The 19,171-nt window shown below is 38.6% G+C and overlaps 2 protein-coding genes across 6 annotated transcripts in view; both read right to left on the minus strand.

Annotated features, from left to right (window-relative positions):
- Positions 1 to 3,343, minus strand: part of KCNMB4 (potassium calcium-activated channel subfamily M regulatory beta subunit 4) — a 75,207-nt gene extending 71,864 nt beyond the window's left edge. The window contains exon 1 of the mRNA XM_007530113.2: positions 2,544 to 3,343. Coding sequence (XP_007530175.2) covers positions 2,544 to 2,879 — 336 coding nt within the window. The 5' untranslated portion in view covers positions 2,880 to 3,343. The remainder of the gene's footprint in view (positions 1 to 2,543) is intronic.
- A 10,996-nt stretch (positions 3,344 to 14,339) lies between these two features.
- Positions 14,340 to 19,171, minus strand: part of CNOT2 (CCR4-NOT transcription complex subunit 2) — a 101,391-nt gene continuing 96,559 nt past the window's right edge. For all 5 annotated transcript variants that reach the window (XM_016191296.2, XM_007530114.3, XM_060194944.1 and 2 more), the window contains one exon: positions 14,340 to 15,500. In XM_016191296.2, the coding sequence (XP_016046782.1) occupies positions 15,414 to 15,500 (87 nt within the window). In that variant the 3' untranslated portion in view covers positions 14,340 to 15,413. The remainder of the gene's footprint in view (positions 15,501 to 19,171) is intronic.

Raw genomic sequence — 19,171 nt, forward strand, 5'->3', positions numbered from 1 at the left:
ATTTTAAAGATTTATTTATTTCTGAGAAACAGAGATAGAGACTATGAAGCCAGAGTACCTCTCTAGCACATGTGGCACAGGGTTATTGAGCCTGAAAGCAGAGGCACAGAAGTTCTGTGTCACCTCCCTGAGTGCAATGTTCATTACATGTTTTATTTCTTAAATATTTTTAAGCCAGAGCACTGATCAGCTCTGGTTTATGGTGGTGCGGGGGATTGAACCTGGGACTTCAGAGCCTCAGGCATGACAGTCTGTTTGCAGAACCATTATGCTATCTACCCCCACCTAACAATGTTCATTACTTTCTATAACATAAATCTATCTTTACTCAGTCTTCTTCTGAATACTTCATTCTATAAGATTTTATTTCATTTGGGTACTTTTTCAAAACCAGTTTCCAGGATCAGATCTGACACTGGGAAAAGTTTATTTGAGTGAGGCAAAGAAAATAAACCTTAATATTATACAAAACATTGTGACTTCCTCCAAGTGATTTTTGAAAATCTACTTGTTTCTAGGGAAAAAGACTACTGCACAGGACTTGCACGCATGCCCTGGGTTTTAAGTCCTGCACACAACCAATAGTCAGAACTGAGCAGTGCTTTTTTCTTTTTAAAAGAAAAAAGGTCATGTCCTAATGATGCTGATTTAATTCTTCTGCCAGGCTCCAAAATTTTCAGGATATTGATAAGTAGCCTTTCTGCAATAAAGTCTAATTTCTTGATTGTGTATTTGTGATTTGTGGCTATATCTGCATGTAATTCATGAGTGCCTGGACTACTTTTTAAAACTAGTTAGCAATGTTTCATCAACATCTCCTAGTTGAGAAATTGAAAGTTTTTTTTTTACTGCATGTCCCCTTTCTTAAAAATTAGTGATTTCATCAAGAAAAAAAAGTGATTTTTTCTGAAATTTCGGGATTTCTTTTGACATTCCTGAACACTAAGCAAGTTAACTGACATTTGTGTTTGAGACATTATTGCTTCTTCAGAACTTCGGACATCATACCTATGTAAATTCTGTAGAACTAAGCTCTTTTTGTACATTAACTACATACAAATCTTCATTTTATAATAAATTAACTGAACGATATGTATATAAGGAAATTAATATTAATTTGTCAACAGAAGTATCTTGTTGAGAGAGGAGTCATGTTTATAAAGAGGAGCTTCATTTCCTTTTTTAAAATATATTTTTTAATTTCCCAAATACAACACTTAACTGTTGAGGAGACAAGATCACAAGGTTTACTGGGAATGGTTTGCTTGTTTTTAATGTTTTTAAAATATTAATACAGAAATGCTATTCTTTTGGCTTAATCGAATAATATTTCTTGTCACATTTAATAAAAAGTTTTTTAGGTACTCAAGAATTATTCCCTTTCAAACTGTTGTCTTCTTGATCTTCAAATGAACAAAAACAGTGACTTCAAGGAGGATACACACCTTTACTTTGATAGCTAAGCAATAAGGACAGTAAAAAAGATAAACACAAGACAGAAAAAAATGATCTTGCTAAACCAGGTGCACTACAAAGCTCAACTAGTTCACAGACTAAGGACACTGCTTTTTATAAGTTTCTCTCTTCTATTGGGACCAGTTTTCTGAGTCTTCCTCTCTCACACTATGTCCCCTGAGCCCTAACCAGGTTTTCCTTTCCTTTCCTTTCCTTTCCTTTCCTTTCCTTTCCTTTCCTTTCCTTTCCTTTCCTTTCCTTTCCTTTCCTTTGTCTTCCTTTTCTTTTCTTTCTTTTTTTTCTTTTCTCTTTTCCCTTACTGGCTTGTGAGAAGAAGGAAAAAAAAGTTGTTAGGGAAGGAATATTCGGTACATCTCTGAGGGGTTTTTCTATTTCCAGTGTTTTACCCTTCTCCAGATGGCTCCTGATTGTCCCCCGATGCACAGAGGGAGTCACTTAGCTCTCTGCAGACCCTTTTGAGAATCTGTGTCAGGAACACAGAGCTCTGGGCCTTACACAGATTTACGCATTTGATTCCGGGTCAGGGGTCGACCCCTCTGAAAGCTCATCTCTGGACCCTAGATATAAGAAAAAACTACCTAGAGTTAAAAGCAAAAGGGCTACCTGACCCTCGCTAAGGGACTAACAGACCGCCACCACCAACCCATCCTAAAATAAGTTACTGAAAGGGCAAGTGGGTGTTCGCGTCTACACCGTGGGAGGAAGCAGGGAATCCACGCTCTCCCCCCACCCCATTTGCTTTAATATGAAAAAAAAAAAGTTAACTTTTGGCTCCTCGCGCTTCTCCGACGCCCATCCTGCAGGCGCTGGACCAAGTCCTCGAGAGCTCAACCCAGAAACCAGCGAGTAAAGGAAAGCTCCGATCATCACAGGGCACCGCGCACAAGCCACTAGAAAGAAGGTCCCGAGCCGGGGGCTCCCCGAGGTCCTAACTCTGGATTGGACAACAGCTGCGGTGGCTTCTTTCCTCCTCGAAACTGAACCCTCCCCTAACCGGGATCCAGCAGACGCCCCGCAAACCTCAGGATCTCCACCCGGGCGCGGCGTCCCCAGCCGGGCGTGCTTACCTTGGGGTTGGTGAGCAGCTGGTGCTCGTCGCTGTGCAGCAGCGCCCTAGAGTTGGACTCGGAGTTGTTCACGTAGACCTGGACGCAGGGGTACTGCGAGGTGCCCCTGCAGTCGGCGCCACAGGTGAAGGTGCACTCGAACACCTCCCCGATCTGCTGCACCGACAGCACCGTGCAGTTGGCCTCCGTGGCTTGCAGATCCTGCATGGCGGGACTGAGCCAGCAGAAGCCGAAGATGAAGAGCGACACTACGCCGGAGATGATGAGAAACAAGCCGAGCCGGATGCTCTTGTCCTCGGCTTCCGTGTACTCGTAACTCACCCGAAGCTTCGCCATCGCCCCCCGCGCGCGGCGGCTGGCGCGTTCCCCCCGCCCCCTCCCGCCCCCGGCGCCGAGCCCGACAGCCCCGGGCGGGAGGAGCCGCCGCCGCCGCCGCCGCCGCGCGACAGCAGGGGAGTGGGCGGCGAGGGGGAGCGCGAGAACAAAGGCCCGAGGCCGGCGACGCCCCCCGGCGGCGGCAGCGCCCCCCCCCCGCCTCCCACCTCGTCCGCACCGCCGCCGCCCGGCCCGCGAGGCTCGCGGTGCGGCCGGGGCTTCAGAGCCGCCTGCACCCTCGGGCGCTCTGGGCGCGCGCGCGGCTCGGGCCTCGGGCGCCACCTGCCAGCCGCCGCCCCCGCGATCGCCTCGCCGCCCCCGCCCCGCCTCCTCTCGCCGGGTGTCTCCCGGTCTCCATCGCCCGCCAGCTTCCCGGAGCACCAGCGCGGTGGGGCTGCCGGAGCCCCGGGCTCCCCCTAGTGGGAGGGGGAGGTGGCGCCGCCTCGCCTCGCCCCGCCCCGGCCGGGGGCGCTCTCGTGGGCGACGGGGAAGGCGGCGTGCACTCGGTTCCCCGTCACGTCTGTGCGGAGAGGCCTCTCCGAGACGGAAGCGTCTAGGGTCAGTATAGCTTAACCAGAGCAAAAGTTAAAAAATAAATAACAATAAAGGAAAAAAAAAAAAAGAGGAGAGAGTGGGTGGGGTGCAAAGCGGCGGGAATCTTGAACTCCGAGACGGTGATTGGTCAGCGGGCGGGAGACGGAGCGCGCAGAGCGGAGCAGCAGGTGCTCCCGGGGCAGCGGCAGCGGTGCCAGCGCAGCCTCGCGAGGCGGACGGGGGAGGGAGGCGGCCCGGCAAGCGGCGAGCGCGCGGGGCCGGGATCGGAGGACGCGGAGGGGGGGATCCGCCGCAAGTTCCCACGCTCGGCCGCGCGGCCGGCCTAATCACAACCCCGCCCTCCCCGCCCCGGCGAGCGCTGTAACGGTCTGGCCGCAGGTCCTGGATGCTCCAACCGCCCGGGCTCCAGCAGGTGCAGGAGGGCAGCAAGAGGGGAGTGAAACGGGCGGAGTCCGGCGACGCGACTTTGCAGTGGAGACTTTGCAGTGCAAGGGTGCAGGAAGCTGCGACCTGCCAGACCCCGGGAATGGCTGCCTAGGTGAACCTCAGCTCCATGTGCCCCAAGCCAGAGACTGGCGGAGTAGAATCACAGGAAACCGCAGGAAATCAGGATGTTTGCAGCCTCGGAGCAGAGACTACTTGCCCCATCTGGACGGTCCCTTAGCTCCGGGCCTTGTTTGCCTCCAGTTGGCCGCTCTGGGATGAGCTTCCTGGAGCGCAGTGTGGGCGGCAGCGGCGCGCAGGCGGACCCATATGAGGGGCAGGTACTGTTTCTAAGAGCTTGGTCTGCTGTCTTCTTTGCTCTCTACACCTGTCTCGCCCTTGCATAATTTCAGACTCTATTCTTTTTCCTGACTTTTTATTTTTTTAGGTAAGGCTATCTTTCCCCCACACACAACCACATCAAACTTGCAGACCACTTACGACCTACATTTGGAAGAATCACAATGTTCACTCCTTTGCAAAATATATAAACATATATTTATTTTTCTTGTTTGCAAGTCCCAGGTAAATATGCGTTTAATTAAAAATTCAGTTATATTCCGAATTCAGTCATGGAATCTTGACGTCTTTGTTTTTTACTGCAAGTATTATTTAACTGCTTTTCAACAGCAGTAACTTGACTTACTACATTCCTTTATGTGATAGCTAGAGGTGTTTTCAAATAAGGAGCAAATCAAGTTTAATTGCAGGAAGATCCTAAGTGTTTTGTTTTTAATAACTTATGAGATGCAGGGTTTGGAATACTTCCAAATCTGGAAGACACTCATGCTTTCCATGTTTTGAGAGAGACTTCCTTCTTTATCTAGATAAACATTTTCTTTTGTTCCTCACCTGAAACAAAGGCAGTTATCAGTGATTGCCTGAAAGGGGGAAACATGAGTTTAATAGTTATTCACGCTAACTCTTTTTCCTATTGCAGGTTATAATACTCTTCCCAGTCAAGAAATGGTAACTGAGATCGGAGGCAGTGGTGAGGAAATAAGATCGAAATGATTCCACTAGTTATGCTGAGCAAATTAGCCATGAGCAAGAATTCTCTCCTATTAGAGTTCATAAAACACAGGGATGGAGCTGTGTAAATATAATTTAATGCATAGCTTTCTTTTGCTAACACCTCCAGAGCTCAGAGAGTTCTGTGAATGAATCTTCTGTCTCAAAACTGAAGTAAAGGGGCCGGAAGGTGGTGCATGCCATAGAGCACTTGTCAGCATGTGCAAGGAGTCTGGTTCAAGCCCCCACGGACCCATCTGCAGGGAGGGGGAGAAGACTCGTGTGAAGCAGTGCTGCAGATATCCTTTCTTTCCCTTTCTATTTCCCCTCCCCTCTCAATTTGTCTCCACAACAATATATAAAAACTTAAAAAAAAAAAAGTTAAAATGCCAAGTCCAGAGAATGTCAAAATATTCTACCTTAATTTAAGCTAAATATGTAAAGGCTTTTAATTTTTTCAATGTTTGCATGTAGTCACTTTTTTTGTTCTTAAAGTACTATCGTTTTTTAAATTTACCTTTATTTTTATACTAGCTGTCTGTCTTCTGAATCTTAATTTTCATGTCTATTTAAAATTAAACATTTGAAGACTAAGCAAGTTAGAGTTTTGCTTTCTCCTTAATGATACACTGTACTGGTCCCTAGTCCTATTTCCTTCAGGTGGGTTGCCTAGGCAATGCCAGCTAAGACTTCTATATGTCAAACCTTTGCTTTCTGAAAACAGACCACCTTTGTATTTAGAATAGTAGCAACAACGCTGGGATCTGAGTTGCCAGGCTTTGAGATCACTAAGCATCTTCTGTTTCCTATGAAGGACAGAGGCAGCACAAAGAAATAATCTTAGCCTTTCTTTGCAAAGTCTCCATCAAGATTAAAATGTACTATTACTGAGCCAGATTGATTTATCATGTACATTGTCTGCAGCAATATATTCAAGAATAATTGATGACTCTTGATGAAGTTCTATCTAAAAGGAAAATAAAACCCACCTAAACAAGAATATTAAAGTCATTGTTACTTATAGTTACTATCAATATTATTCAAGAAACCCTATGTCTGCTGATGTTAAAGCTGCAATCTACAGGGGGGAAAGCTTCACGAGTAGTGAAACAGTACTTTAGGTATCTCTCTGTCCCTCTCTTTCTCTACTTCCCCCTTCCCCTGTTTCTGACTGTCTCTATCCAATAAATAAATAGATAAAAAAATGAAAAAAAGCTGCAATATACTATGTCATGTGTATTCATACTTTATTAGAAGCTTCTAAAAAGAATTACCATAAGACTAAAAAAAAAAAATCCTCAGAATGGAAGGGGGGATTAGAGCATGTTTGGAATGTATTTATAAATGTCTAAAAAAAAATTCACATTGTTAAGTCTTTCAACAATAAACTGTGACTATAAACCCTGACTAACTATAATATGTGTTTCCCCATGGAAATGCATATTCTGATTAAGTATTTCAATTTAGAACTAGAAGAATAAGATAAGCATGAAAAGTATGTGATCCAACAAAAAGATAATCTTGCCTTTTTTTGGATACAGCTCACATAATCATAGATGTTTGTGATAGAAAATTGTTTTTTTTTTTATTTCTTTATTGGGGCATTAATGGTTTACAGTCAACAGTTAAATACAGTTACAGTCAACAGTTAGTACAATGTTATACATGTACTAGTTTGTACATGTATAACATTTCCACATAACAATACAACCCTACTAGGTCCTCCTCTGCCATCATGTTCTAGGACCTGAACCTTCTCCCTCCCCCCCCCCACCCCCTGACCCCAGTCTTTTACTTTGGTGCAATGCAATACACTAAAGAAAATTGTTTTCATTTGGTCGTAAATTACCATGTTTACAATTGTACTCTATCACCTCCAGCTTGCTGATAGGAAATTAGCTTTCTAACCTTGCTTCCTTATGAATACGTTAGTGTGAGATTTTGATATTTAAAGTAATTTTTTGTGGAGTCCAATTACTCTTATTTTCCCTTGTCTATTAACTTTATTATACTGAGCACACAGTTCTATTGAAAGTATTTCTTAAACTTCTAGGTATTCATAATTATTAGAATAGGAAGGATCTTAATATCACTTAGTTCAACATTAGCTTGAGAAACAATCTTTTGCATTTTGATAGCAAGGTCTGATTGTAAAAAAAAAATTCTGGTTTGTTTTCAAATTTTTATGTTTACAGTTGGAAGAGGAAAACACGAAGTATTTTATCACTACATATGTATTTAGTAAACTCACAAAACTGACTCTACTTTTCTGACTAGATGACCTAAATTCACATCACCTGACTTATATGTTAATATAATACATACACATTTGTAGTAAAAGGGAAAAATCACCTTTGGAATTAGAAAACAGGAAGCAAAGACGTGTTTGTCTCTGCAGTAAACAGTTTGACATAAGATAAACACGTATCAAAGGCTGGGACTGGAAGATAGTTTATAATTTTATGACTATTATTCTAGGTTGATTTTGTTCTAGCCATGTTCTCCTCTTCCCAGATCCTGATGGAATTAGAGATCAGAGTCCTCTGGTCATCTTCCCTTAACATTTACGCATCTGGAAGGATGGACTAGAATCCTTTTGGGGATGCAAGATATGGCTTCTCTAATTGCTTCTCTGCTACATAAGGGTGTTAACAGGTCGATCCATACCCCCAACTTGTTTTGTCTTTCCCTGGTGGAACTTTTATATTTTTTATAATTAATTTTTTTAAATTGAATTTATTTTGGATAGGGACATTGAAAAGGAGTGATAGAGAGGAAGAGACACCTGCAGCACGACTCACTGTTTAGAAAGCTTCCCCCAACCCTTACAGGTAGAGGAGACCTGGGACTTGGAGCTGGGCCCTAGAGTATGGACTTTATCAGGTGTAGCACTGTTTAGTCCAGTATGAACTTTTCTAAGGCTGCACACATACTAAAAATGACAGTACAAGATTATTTATCCCCCCCTTTTTTAATTGACAGAGAAGGCAGAGAGGCAGAGCAAGAGTGAAAGAGATGCCAGCACCAAAGTTTCCTTCAAAGTGGTGAGAGCTGGGCTCAAACCTAGGTCCTGCACATGGCAAAGCAGCACACTATCCAAGTGAGCTATTTCATCAGTCCTCTTTGCCCTATTCTTTTCCTACTATACTATGGCGCTTCAAATATTTTTAGTTTTAAAAAGAAACAGGTTACAAATGGACTGAAAATGTCTATGTACTTATGTTCAAGTATAGTTAGCTGGATCAAAGTCTGGATTGTGAAATGGAAGATTTAATCTGGTACTCCCATTTAACTCTACTCTGAAACACTTGTATTACAAGTAGCTCTTTTTCAGATGTACAGAGAGTATGTTTTAATTTTTGGAATTATAATTATTCATGAGAGGAGTAGGAGAGAGAACCGGAGCATCACTCAGACATACGTGAACTTGGGACCTCATGCTTCAGGACCCAACACTTAACCACTGCGCCACCTCCCAGAATGCAGTAATATTTTATGAAAGGGGCAAGGAGCTTAAGTATATAGTACTTAGGTTTCAGAGAGGCTTGTTAGAAAATCACTCTAAATTCATAGTAGAAGTAAATATAGGGAACAACTAGATGTTAATAAAACAAACCATTAAATAGAGCATGAAGAAAGCATTCCCTTCAAAACACAGGAACTTGCGCAATATTTTTACTGGTATTCCTGTTGTTCCTTGAATACTTCTAATGATAGAAAAAAAAAACCCATTAAGTCCTAATGCTATACTTACTTGATTTGAAAACCTTAAAAAAAAATGACTAATATGTTCTTAAAATTGCAGTCTGCTTTGTTTAACATCCTTGTTAAAGGTCTTTATTTAGCCATCTTGTGTTCTGGAGAATAAATTTAATCAGCCTTACAGTTGATTCCACCTCAGATGTAGAATCAAAGTGGGGGGGAGGAGTTGGTGCTGCACTTGGTTAAGTGCACACATTACAGTATGCAAGGACCCAGGTTCAAATCTCTGGTCCCCACTTGCAGGGGGAAAGCTTCACAAGTGAAACTAAGCTGCAGGTTATCTGTTTCTCTCCCTTTCTATCTTCCCCTCCCCTCTCAATTTGTCTTTATCCAGTAATAAACAACCACATCAGGATCCCAGTTCAAGCCCCCAGCTCCCCACCTGCAGGGGGATCATTTCATAAGCAGTGAAGCAAGTTTGCAGGTATCTATCTTTCTCTCCCCATCTCTCTTGATTTTTCTGTCTTAGCCAACAATAGCAGCAGCAATAATGATAAACAACAAGGGCAACAAAAGGGAAAAAAATAGCCTCTAGGAGCAGTGGATTTGTAGTGCAGGCACTGAGACCCAGCAATAGCCCTGGAGGCGCACACACACACACACACACACTAATAATAATAATATGTATTTTTGTAATCTCTCCAACCTACAAAACACTTCTGAGATGGAGTCTGTTGCTCATTAACTAGCAGTATCATTGCAGAGACAAAGTGAAGCTGGTGAAATTACTTTGGTACATGTTCTCAGAATTTGGTTTCCAACAGTGCCACACTAGTAAACTACTATCTGAATAGTGTACCAGTTAAACTTCATTAAAGCTTCAAGTCCCCCCAAAATATCTACTTTTCATCCAGGAAAAAGACATAACTTGTTTTACATTAGGAGACTAGAAGCCTTCAAACATTTTAAGAGAAATTACTTAAGACATGCAGATTGAAAACCAATCTGGCTGTAGTTCAGTGAGAAGAGCACAGGAACTACATGACAGAGGTGCCTGGTTTAATGCCTGGCACTGCATATGCTACAGTGGTGCATGCCTGGCCTGTCTCACAAACATCAGTAATATTCTAGCATGTCTGAGAGTTAATAGAAGCTTAAATTTTAAGACTTTTTCATGCAACTGTTACATATGGTAATTGAATCTACAGTCTTAAAATAAATGTTCAGTATGTAACAGACTTAAAGGTAGCTTCCAAGCATTACTGCTGCCTCAAATTCTTATTCTATACACAGAAGCAACTTGCCATTCCCACATGTAATTTCTTCTCATTGAGCCGTAAGTTTTATACCACCCTTGAAACTTGATGCACTTCTCTCAGAATGTTCAAGTTTCCTGTGCTAAAATTATCTTCACTATATATAGTCACCTGCGAATAAACTGCCCTGGAAGAAAAACATGACTTGCTATAAATTTTTAAGATTAGATTATGTGGTCAAAATGTCACCGAGGCTAATTAGATATTACTAGAACACTTTCACATTTACAAATATTAAGAGACCAGCTCCAATTCAGCTAGTTTTTCTCAACTAGTGTTTTCAATTACTGTTTATTCAATACTTAAAGGAATTACAATGTTTGACATAAAGAGGACCGTATCATTCCACCCTAATAATGCCAAACATGTTTATGGTGTGGTAGGTACCTATCAAGTCTTGGAAATGCAAACTAACACATTATCTCATGAAGTTTGAAATTAGTTCCCATTGATGGAAAAAATGTTACTAGTGAACACTGTTGGCACCTGTCAATTGGTAAGGATAAGCTATTAGATTCTGCAAAAATAAAGGCTTTCAACTAAGGTAAGAAATTATGAATTATCATTGCAAACATTTTTTTTTTAATTGCCACCAGGGTTCTCACTGGGTCTCAGTGACTACTACACTACAAGCCCATTGCTCCCAACAGTCACTTTTTCTCCCCTTCTATTTTATTTGACAAGACAGAAACTGAGAGGGGAGGGGAGGGGGAGAGAGAGGCCTGCTTCAACGCTTGTGAAGTATACCCTTTGCAGGTGAGAAGCAGGGCCTTGAACCAGGGTCCCTACGCATGGTATATGCACTTAACTAGGAGTGCTACTGCCTGGCCCCCATTGCAAATGCTTTAACACCTTCAAGAACTGATTAAAATGTCTGAGGGAAACTGTATGACAAAATATATGGAAAAGATTATTCTTTCAAACTGGATATTGGGTTATTATAAAAACATGCTATTAAAAATCTTACCCACTAATGTGTCTATCAGAGGGTGACTGAATTAGAAATTTTCAGTTGATATACACAGAATTGGTAATGCACTTAATTACTCTAACACATATATACAAACTGAAATGGAAATATAAGTCACTTGCTAAAAGTATTACAGCCGTTCCTTACGAATGTGAAAAATCAGAATCGTCTGTTAAGCCTAAGACTGGCATTTTAATCATACTCCCAACATGGTTCGTGTGCACATTAAGTATATCTAACTAAGGGATAACACTGTTCAGCTCCAGCAGCTACCTTAATAATTTAAATCCAACTTTTCATAGATAAAATTTTATCAGCTTTCTTTTAAAATAATCTAATTTCTGTCATCACTACTTAGCAGAAAACAAGATTACACAGAAGCACAATGTATAGATTCTGGTTTCTCTTACAACTATCAATCTTTCATCACTGAATTCAATGTACAGCTTTAGACTAAACGTCTACCTTGAGACTCACCTCAAAATTGTTTTGTGTCATCTCTGAATCTACGCCTAACACATACACAAGTATCTGGGACATAATATAGATATGCCTTAAGCTCTGTTGTGTCTTAAAATTTGCTACTCATTCCAATTCCTAAAGTAAACAAGGGCTGAATACAGTTGTCTACTGTAACTTTTAATTATTTAAAAATGTTTCTTTGCAAAGATGTAACAGTGACTTTAAGTAAACTGTAACTGACTCAAAAACAGCACATTTAAAGTTTACCTAAGTTTTTATCAACTTTTAAATTCTGATGACATCATGTTCTTTGGTGCCAGGTCAATGAAAAGGTAATATTTCATAGTAGCAGAAAAGCCATTTAAATGATCCAACTGTTTACTCGGAAAAGCAATCTTCTCAATAGAAAACAGGAAATTCTTGGAATATTCACTTCAATAGTATTATTGGACTATAGCATCTTGATAAAAACAAAATTTTTCTCGTTCAATTTCAACAGTTGGTTTGAGACTCGCCCTCTTCCCAAGTTCTTCTGCTCTCCTGTATCTTTTCATGAAGCCCTTCTTCCTTTGAAGACTGTTCTCACTTCAGTTGCTTCTTCTCCAAGATCTGATTTTCATCAGCCATCAATTCTAAAGTATACTCTTTCCATGCAGAACTTCTCTGAAATCGGGAAGCATTTTGTAAATGGTGCCCTGTCAGTTTAACCATTTCTCTCTTAGGCAGTACATAAACAGTGGTGTGCTTTACAAATACCTGTAGTAGGTTTGATGAAATAGCAGTGATTACCTCACTACCTTTCACTCACAGTCAAGGGAAACATTCAAGACAATTTTAACTCCTTACCTTATATGTACAACTCTGTCCATTCAGTCTCTTCAGTATTCTAAGGCTTAATCTAATGCCTCACAAAACACACTTCAAAGTCTAGTATTAACTGTTTATTATTACACTGAATCTTCTAAGAGTCCAAATGCTGCTGTTGAGTCACACAAATGTCATTTGCTTTGTTGGACAGGTAACTCTAAAAGGTAGTAATTTTGATAGATAACATTTCCAAGTTTTATTCTCTAGTGATAAATATTTCTGTTTCCTGGGGGATTTCCGCATGGTATTTAAAATGTAGTGTAGAATGTGTCATTAAAACTTACTTCATGATATTCTGCTAAAGACAGGATACAGTATTAGTACAGTTTAGCAGGCTAGAATTCTCCCACAGCCTATTCCTCTGCTTTCTCACATCATGGAAGCTCTTAAAATACACAGCTGTTCCTATCTTGTTCTGATGTTAATATACTTTGGGCCTTACAGCAGCCAAAGAGGAGAACTAATTTCCTTGATTCAATGTATTGTTTGAAGTCACGTAATAGATAAAATTAAGCAAACCTAAGTATAAAGTATTTCTTTGCAGTATGCTCAGATGCTGTGGACTGAACGGAATGGAAAAATCTGCATTTTGAAGGAAGGATGATTCTGAGGAAAATTCAGCTAGAATGGGTAAAAATGGGAAAAACTGAAAATATTTAAAGATTCCTTTGAATATGACATTACAGCAAAAGCATTAAATTATTTCAGAGTTCAATGCTGTAATTTGTATTTTTGGGCTGAAATGTCAACTTATATCATTAAATCAACATGTATCTATAAAGCAGTTGTGACCCAGTTAAGTGATTGGCTTTACATACTGGTAATAAACTTTCATTTCATAAGACTTGTTCCAAGTTGTAAACTGTGCAATGAAGTAATTGATGGGGGTTTATCCTTTATAGAAGCTAGCACAGTATTTATCTGAAATTAAATAACTTAAAGAGTCTCTGTTACATTAGACTGTTTCCAGATAGCCAATTTTAACAATTAAATAAAATAGTGTACACATACATGCCACTCATCTTATAGGGAGAAAATGAACAGAATTAAACTTAATATGTGAAATATGGGGTAGGTCAACTTCAGTACCTGTGTTAACTATGAAATAAAAAAAAAATCTGTTGTTATAAAAGCAACTGACTTTTATGATTTGACTTGTGCCTAATATAGTGTGTACTCTGAAGTTCTTTTTTGCACTAAAAGTACAATTTTTTTTCTCATTTATTCATTCCCTTTTGTTGCCCTTGTTGTAGTTATTATTGTTGTCGTCCTTGTTGGATAGGACAGAGAGGGGGAGAGAAAGACAAGACACCTGCAGACCTGTTTCACTGCTTGTGAAGCCGGGGGCTCAAACTGGGATCCTTATGCCGGTCCTTGAGCTTTGTGCCACGTGTGCTTAACCCCCTGCACTACCACCTGATTCCCAAAGTATAATTTTCTATAGCAACTATTTGATTTAAATCCAAAATATTTGTGAAATCCTGCCATTTCGTTGTTTTTCATATTTCAAAATATAAACAGACACATTTTAAGGCATCCTCCTGATGCACAAAACATAGTTTCATAAATGTTTCATAGAAAACTAAAGTAAAAGAAATAAAAAGAATCAAAACTCACTGCTTTTAAAAAAAAACTACCTGATTGTTTTTGTAGCCACAGTCTTCAGGCATTTTTAAATACCACTTTTTGTCTCTAGATGGAGAAGAATCCATCGACATCTAAATGTGAACCATTTAGGTGATGGTAAAGTATATCCCACCCCCAACTTATGGCTTACCTTAACTTACAATTATTAAGTCTCAAAGGTCTATCATAAAATTTCTGACAAAAGTACTTCAATTAGGTCCTAAAAATGTTCCACCGTTTATGTTCTAATGCTGCTATAATTCACTAGGAGTTTTCTGTTTTGAACTTGGTGAGGAATGTCTACATTTTAAATGGTTTATTCATAATATTCAGTTGATTATTTGTTAAACTCAAGTTTCTTTCTCTATTTTACACACTGTTGAAGAAATAACTCCACAAAGTCAAATCAAATCAAAGGCAACACTGCAGTGAGGAGAGCTTTTCTACTTTATTACAAAGAGAAGAAGCCTTTATGTGGTCAGAAAATACAAGATTGATCTTTTTTTTTTTTGTTTTTTTTTTCTCTTCCTATGAAACGCTGCTGTTCAAACAGCCAGAGTGAATTGTCTCAGTTCACTTCTTTTAAGTCCCATCACATTCACTTGGGTATGGATGTCCTTGGCTGCTGAAAATCTGGCCCTTTAATACACAGGGCGACAAAGTCCCCTGACCAGCAGTTCCAGAATGTCCCATTTTCATATATTGCATCCATGCACACCTCCTAAAAATGAGGTACAGCAGGGCAAACATTTTCCAAAATAGATGTCATATATATAATATATACACATTCGTACATACATACCTTTATTCATGTGATGTCCAAAAATTTTAAAAAAATGTACACATTTATTACAAAATCGTAACAAAGACTGGACAGTGTTTTGCTCATTCTGGAAAGATGAAGCTCAGTAATAACACAACCCTGGAAACCATCCAGAGATTGTGGCAATATCTTTCTTCTAAACAGTCAGATATTCTTGCGTTAAGCTTGGCGAAACTGCCTTTCAAAAACAGAAGGGGAAGTAAAATGAAGGAAGCAGACCTTGCTCATCTTTCCAAATGAAATACGAGAAGGATCTTCACATAAAAATGCACAAACATTTGTTATTTTATTACCAATAGTGCTACAATGAACAATGCAAATTTTGTGGTCTAATTTTGTTGAGTCTTGTGGGTTGTTTTTTTTACATTTTAGAAACTAAATGGAAAACTTCTGTCAGTGTACTTGTTTGTCTTTATAGACCCAAGTCTGTCTGCTGGCAAAAATGAAAATAAATGAAGATATTCAGACCCTGCTCAAACTAGAGAAAAACAAATTATAAATTTAGTTGTTGGGCAGCACATAATTAGTAAGGCAGGACCTCAAATGGTGACCCTTTGCATAAGCCAATTGCCAGATCCTCAAGGAATTAAAACCAGGGTGCCTGAGCCACATCAGTTCTGCAGTTATGTTGAGTATTGTGCTGAGACAGCCATACCCCAAGAAAAGGGAAGTCTTTTGTTTTAGAAGGCTTGCTGAGCAGGGTTGTAGTTGAAGGTGGATGGCAGGTGAGGCCGTTCTTCTAATTTGTCATATTCCAGATGGAACTCCTATAAAATCAAATTTAAGAATTTAGATGATTTCCTTTCCCTTTTGATCTATTTTTTTTTTGCCAAAATATTCGTACTATAAGAGCAACAACAACAACAAAATACAAAAGAATGAAGCTACAGACATAGCAAACTTTTCTTTCTTAAGAAAAATGCATCTTAAAGAAAATTGTGTAATTTCTATCTGTAAAGTATAAAAATATGCTTTCTGGTAAAAAACAAACAAAAAACCCCCAAGAACATCTAGTTTAGGAGTGGCACTACTTATTATTTGCTCAAAGAGAAATGTTTGAAGTGGGGAATCACTAAATAACTCCTTTAATAAAATCTAAAGATTTATATTTTTATGAAAAGGTTTGGAAATAAAAAAATGTCCCAGTTTGTCTTATCACATGTCTATTCTAACTTCCCTTAAACCTACATGTCATATTGCTGTCCTTTTCTTTACAAACCAGATCTCAGGCTTATGTCGGTGCAGTTGACTGAAATTGGGACTTTGGAGTCTCCGGCCCAAGAATCTCTTTTGCATAACCATTATTGCTATCTACCTTACCCTGGAGTTTCAATTAAAGTAATACTAATCTCATTTAAATCTAAGTAAAATCATGAATTGAAAACTTGCATTCTTTCCATTTCATAAACCCAATACTCTGAGACTTACATATGATGTAGCTGCCACCCAAAACTAAATACTTTTATTCCAAGAACATTTAAGATTGTTTACATAACTTATGTAACCAAACTTTCTAAATACTCTATTAATGCCATAACTTTTAAGAGAGATGCAGATAAATAACTTTATTAATAAATGAAAAAAATATCCCTTCATAAATTCAAAGAGAATTTAAAACCAGTTCTATAACCTGAATTCAGCTAGCACAAACTATTTCAGTAACTTCTATGTAAAGAACTATTAACCTCAATATTATGCATGAAAGAAAGTTAACACCTAACATCAGAACCATGTGTCAACATGTCTTACCATATCTGATACTCTTGTATGCTTCCATTACTAAATTAAGCAAAAACTGTTATCAAATTATAATAAAGTTAATTTATAGTGAATTAAAATTTGACATTAAGTCACGTATTGAAAATTTAAGGAACAACTACAGAAATAGGTCCATTTTGTTAAAATCCTAATATAAGTCAAAACTAGAAAAAAAAGGGAACTTCATGATAATCTGTCATGTGGAAAGTATCATACAGTAAGTGGAGGATCTAGGATGAAGATCTAGCCTGTGTCTTTTCTAAAACAGCATTTTATTTTTATTATTCTTGTTCAAGATGTAAAATATAAATACTTTATCATTCCCCTACCCAGAGATGTTTAAAAAACAAAACAACCAAAAACCAGTTCAGTCCACTTTCAAGTGTTTATAAAGAAGGCACACTGTGAGCTTAGTTGATCACTTTATAGGACTCACAGAGTAAGATACAGAGAATATTTGCTTATCAGAAATGTTAGTAAACACTATAATCACCATTCCAGTTACTATATTCCCTCTAGTGTACCCTGCAGACACCTTAGAAGAATTTTGCTTGGCTGAAGATTATTAAAGGAAAAAAAAATCTATACCACTCACTAGAAAACTAAAGTTGCTATTTTTGGTGCCAAAATGTTAAGAATAAAACATCTATTTGAAAACACAAGCCATATACCCTATCCCTTTAAATTATGAAACTTCAAATTTTATTCAATTATCCTTGTTACTTGTTTGAATTTAAACTACAGTAATGTTGTAATTTTCCCCTAAATCTTTTTTTTTTTTTAAAGATCAGTCTAAACATGTGGGCACATTTTAAAGTCTTAAATATTGGGTTGTCACAGACCATTATTTATGTAAGTAAAATTTGTCTTCTATTTTAAAAGTCGGTATTCTGGTCATATCTCTGTACACTTATACTTTTCCAAATGCATGGAACCTGATTGATTCCCCTAAACTCATCTGATTGTTAACATTCTTCTCTCTCCCTCTCCCTCTCTCCTGTTGACATACTTTGCAAATAACACCCATACTCTTCCCTTTCTGTATAATATATAGGGGTAATGAGTATGCAGTGTATCTGTTTTATATTCCAGTAGCCATTAATTAGAAAAGTGCCACAAGCCTAGCAGTGTATAAATAATGACTGATGAATTAATAAATACAAGTTTCTCCCTTTGTTTTAGGGAGAAAATACTTAACTTTTTTAAAAAGATGTTTTTACCTTATACCTGAATAAAAACAAGATAGTGCTTTTTTTTTATTTAAACAATTTTCTAATGCCTTAGTTTTGAATATGGGATGATCTAACTTACAGGCAGAAGTTGAAAAACAAGATCAGAAGAGAAAGCACTAAGCAGAACTTGGACTGGAGTTGGTGTATTGCACCAAAGTAAAAGACTCTAGGGTGGGTAGGAGGGAAAATTCAGGTCCTGGAGCAGGATGGCAGAGGACCTACTGGGGGTTGTATTGTTGTGCGGAAAACTGAGAAATCTTATGCATGTACAAACTAATTTATTTACTGTCAACTGTGAAACATTAAACCTTTATTAACATTAATAAAGAAAAATAACTAAAAGAAAACTAGGCTATGTAGTCTTCGAAGACTACTGTGAAGTAGAACTGCTATGTATATGCACTGGCTTCAGATAATCAAATTTAAGAAAAGCAATAATGTCACAACATCTAACTGTATACAAACATACAGTGAACATGTTCTAAATTTATCAAAATGACTGTTTCCTATCCTGAGTCCTCACTAAACTTTAGGACGAAAACAGCAAACTAAAATAATACCCCACCCCACCCCCCAAAATGCTGTTGTTGAGAAAAGCACTGCTAATTAAAGTACAAAGATGTACTAATGTGTACCACCAGAGTTCATGAAAATGGTCATATTTCTGTTAGGTTGTGATACATTTAAAAATTCTGTTCAGTGTTAGGTCACACAAGGTGAAGTAAAGTTGAAAAAAAAATCTTAAAATTTTAATTCTATAGCTGGATAAAAGCTATTAATAAACACAATTGTCTCTCATTACCTGAAATCATCTGGAGATGAAATTACTTTTACTGCAAATTTTTAATTAGGTGGAATACAAACATTTCTAACTAAATTTCATAAAATATTTACAAGATTATTTGAAAGGGGACACAGTGTGTGTATACATTATTGGTACATAGAAAATAAACAGTGGGTTGGATCCTAAAACTCAGAATTACATAATTTTTAGAAAGTAAACACTTCTGGGGGCAGAAATTCAGTAAGTCACAAAACTGGTGCTGAGGCCCTGGGTTTGAACGCTGGGACTACAGAAAAGTACTCGGGGAAGCACCATCTCCCCCTCATCACAATGCAAGGAGTGAAAAATCTGCCCCGTTGAAACTACTCAGCAGTGGATATATCACACTTATGGGAAGTCCTGGCTTTATTCTCTGGAACCATATAAAAATTATTAAAAGTGATTTTAATTATCTAATTTCTTAAGATAATTCACCACTTAAAACATTAACTGATTTTGCAAGAGAAAGATTCTCACAGATTTGAATGGAATCCTGATTATGGTCTAGATCAGTTCAATAATTTATTTATTTTTAATCTTTATTTACTTATTGGATAGAAAAAGTCAGAAATCGAGAGGAAGGGGGAGGAAGAGAGGGAAGGAGACAGAAAGACACCTGCAACTC

The sequence above is a fragment of the Erinaceus europaeus genome, chromosome 7 (genome assembly GCF_950295315.1).
Source record: "Erinaceus europaeus chromosome 7, mEriEur2.1, whole genome shotgun sequence".
NCBI classification, from domain to species: Eukaryota; Metazoa; Chordata; class Mammalia; order Eulipotyphla; family Erinaceidae; genus Erinaceus; species Erinaceus europaeus.